Consider the following 1,802-nt stretch of genomic DNA (forward strand, 5'->3'; position numbering starts at 1 on the left):
AAGAACCCTAACATCTAGAGCTGGTGGTGGCCATGATGATGTTGAGGGTCTCCACGCCACCACCATTATGGTGTCCCACCCCGTGCCCATGGGACCCATGGATCTGGGTTCTTGGGGGATGCCAACATCTGGGGGGGACCCCAATCCATGGGGTCCCTCATCATCGGGTGTCGTCCCCCTCAATCCATGGGGGACCCCAACATCTGGGGTTGAATAGTGGCCATGAGCCCCATGATGACGTTGAGGCTCTTCATGCCACCACCCTTATGGTCTCCCCCCGCTCCATCCCTCATGGGACCCATGCATCTGGGTTCTTGGGGTACCCCAACATCTGCGTGACACCCCCAAACCAGGGGGGACCCTGAAATTTGGGAGGAACCCCAACATCCGGGGCTGGTGGTGCCCATGTTGACGTTGAGGATCTCCACGCCACCACTCTCACGGTGTCCCCCTCCCTCCCCGTCCTTGGGGGACCCCAACATCTGGGGGACACCCCCAAAACATGGGGAACCCCAAATTTTGGGAGGAACCCCAAACATCCAGAGCTGGTGGTGGCCATGATGACATGGAGGGTCTCCACCACCCTCATGGTGTCCCCCTCCCTTGGGGGACACCCCGAAATCATGGGGAACCCCAAAATTTGGGAGGAACCCCAACATCCAGGGCTGGTGGTGCCCATGATGACGTTGAGGGTCTTCACGCCACCACCTTCACGGTGTCCCCCTCCCTCCCCGTCCTTGGGGGACCCCAACATCTGGCTGATGGGGCTGACACCCCCAAATCATGGGGAACCCCAAAATTTGGGAGGAACCCCAAACATCTAGAGCTGGTGGTGGCCATGATGACATGGAGGGTCTCCACCACCCTCATGGTGTCCCCCTCCCTTGGGGGACACCCCCAAATCATGGGGAACCCCAAAATTTGGGAGGAACCCCAACATCCAGGGCTGGTGGTGCCCATGATGACGTTAAGGGTCTTCACGCCACCACCTTCACGGTGTCCCCCTCCCTCCCCGTCCTTGGGGGACCCCAACATCTGGCTGATGGGGCTGACACCCCCAAATCATGGGGAACCCCAAAATTTGGGAGGAACCCCAAACATCTAGAGCTGGTGGTGGCCATGATGACATGGAGGGTCTCCACCACCCTCATGGTGTCCCCCTCCCTTGGGGGACACCCCGAAATCATGGGGAACCCCAAAATTTGGGAGGAACCCCAACATCCAGGGCTGGTGGTGCCCATGATGACGTTAAGGGTCTTCACGCCACCACCTTCACGGTGTCCCCCTCCCTCCCCGTCCTTGGGGGACCCCAACATCTGGCTGATGGGGCTGACACCCCCAAATCATGGGGAACCCCAAAATTTGGGAGGAACCCCAAACATCCAGAGCTGGTGGTGGCCATGATGACATGGAGGGTCTCCACCACCCTCATGGTGTCCCCCTCCCTTGGGGGACACCCCCAAATCATGGGGAACCCCAAAATTTGGGAGGAACCCCAACATCCAGGGCTGGTGGTGCCCATGATGACGTTAAGGGTCTTCACGCCACCACCTTCACGGTGTCCCCCTCCCTCCCCGTCCTTGGGGGACCCCAACATCTGGCTGATGGGGCTGACACCCCCAAAGAGGGTCTTCACGCCACCACCCTCACGGTGTCCCCCTCCCTCCCCGTCCTTGGGGGACCCCAACATCTGGCTGACATCCCCCCCCAAAACCAGAGGGGGGACACCCCGAAACGGGGGACTTACGCCCGCCGACGCCGAGCCCCGGGAGGGCGCTGGGGATCTCCATGCCGTGTTTGCA

At 60.8% G+C, this 1,802-nt stretch overlaps 1 protein-coding gene across 1 annotated transcript in view; it reads right to left on the reverse strand.

The window, feature by feature from the left end:
• Positions 1-385: 385 nt before the first annotated feature.
• The window catches only part of POLR2A (polymerase (RNA) II (DNA directed) polypeptide A, 220kDa), a gene marked incomplete at both ends in the record, with an annotated part of 17,709 nt that continues 16,292 nt past the window's right edge, over positions 386-1,802 (reverse strand). The window contains one exon of the mRNA XM_009880699.1: positions 386-482. Within this exon, the coding sequence (XP_009879001.1) occupies positions 386-482 (97 nt within the window). The remainder of the gene's footprint in view (positions 483-1,802) is intronic.

This window comes from Charadrius vociferus, unplaced genomic scaffold, assembly GCF_000708025.1.
Source record: "Charadrius vociferus isolate BGI_N301 unplaced genomic scaffold, ASM70802v2 scaffold1483, whole genome shotgun sequence".
Classification (NCBI taxonomy): domain Eukaryota; kingdom Metazoa; phylum Chordata; class Aves; order Charadriiformes; family Charadriidae; genus Charadrius; species Charadrius vociferus.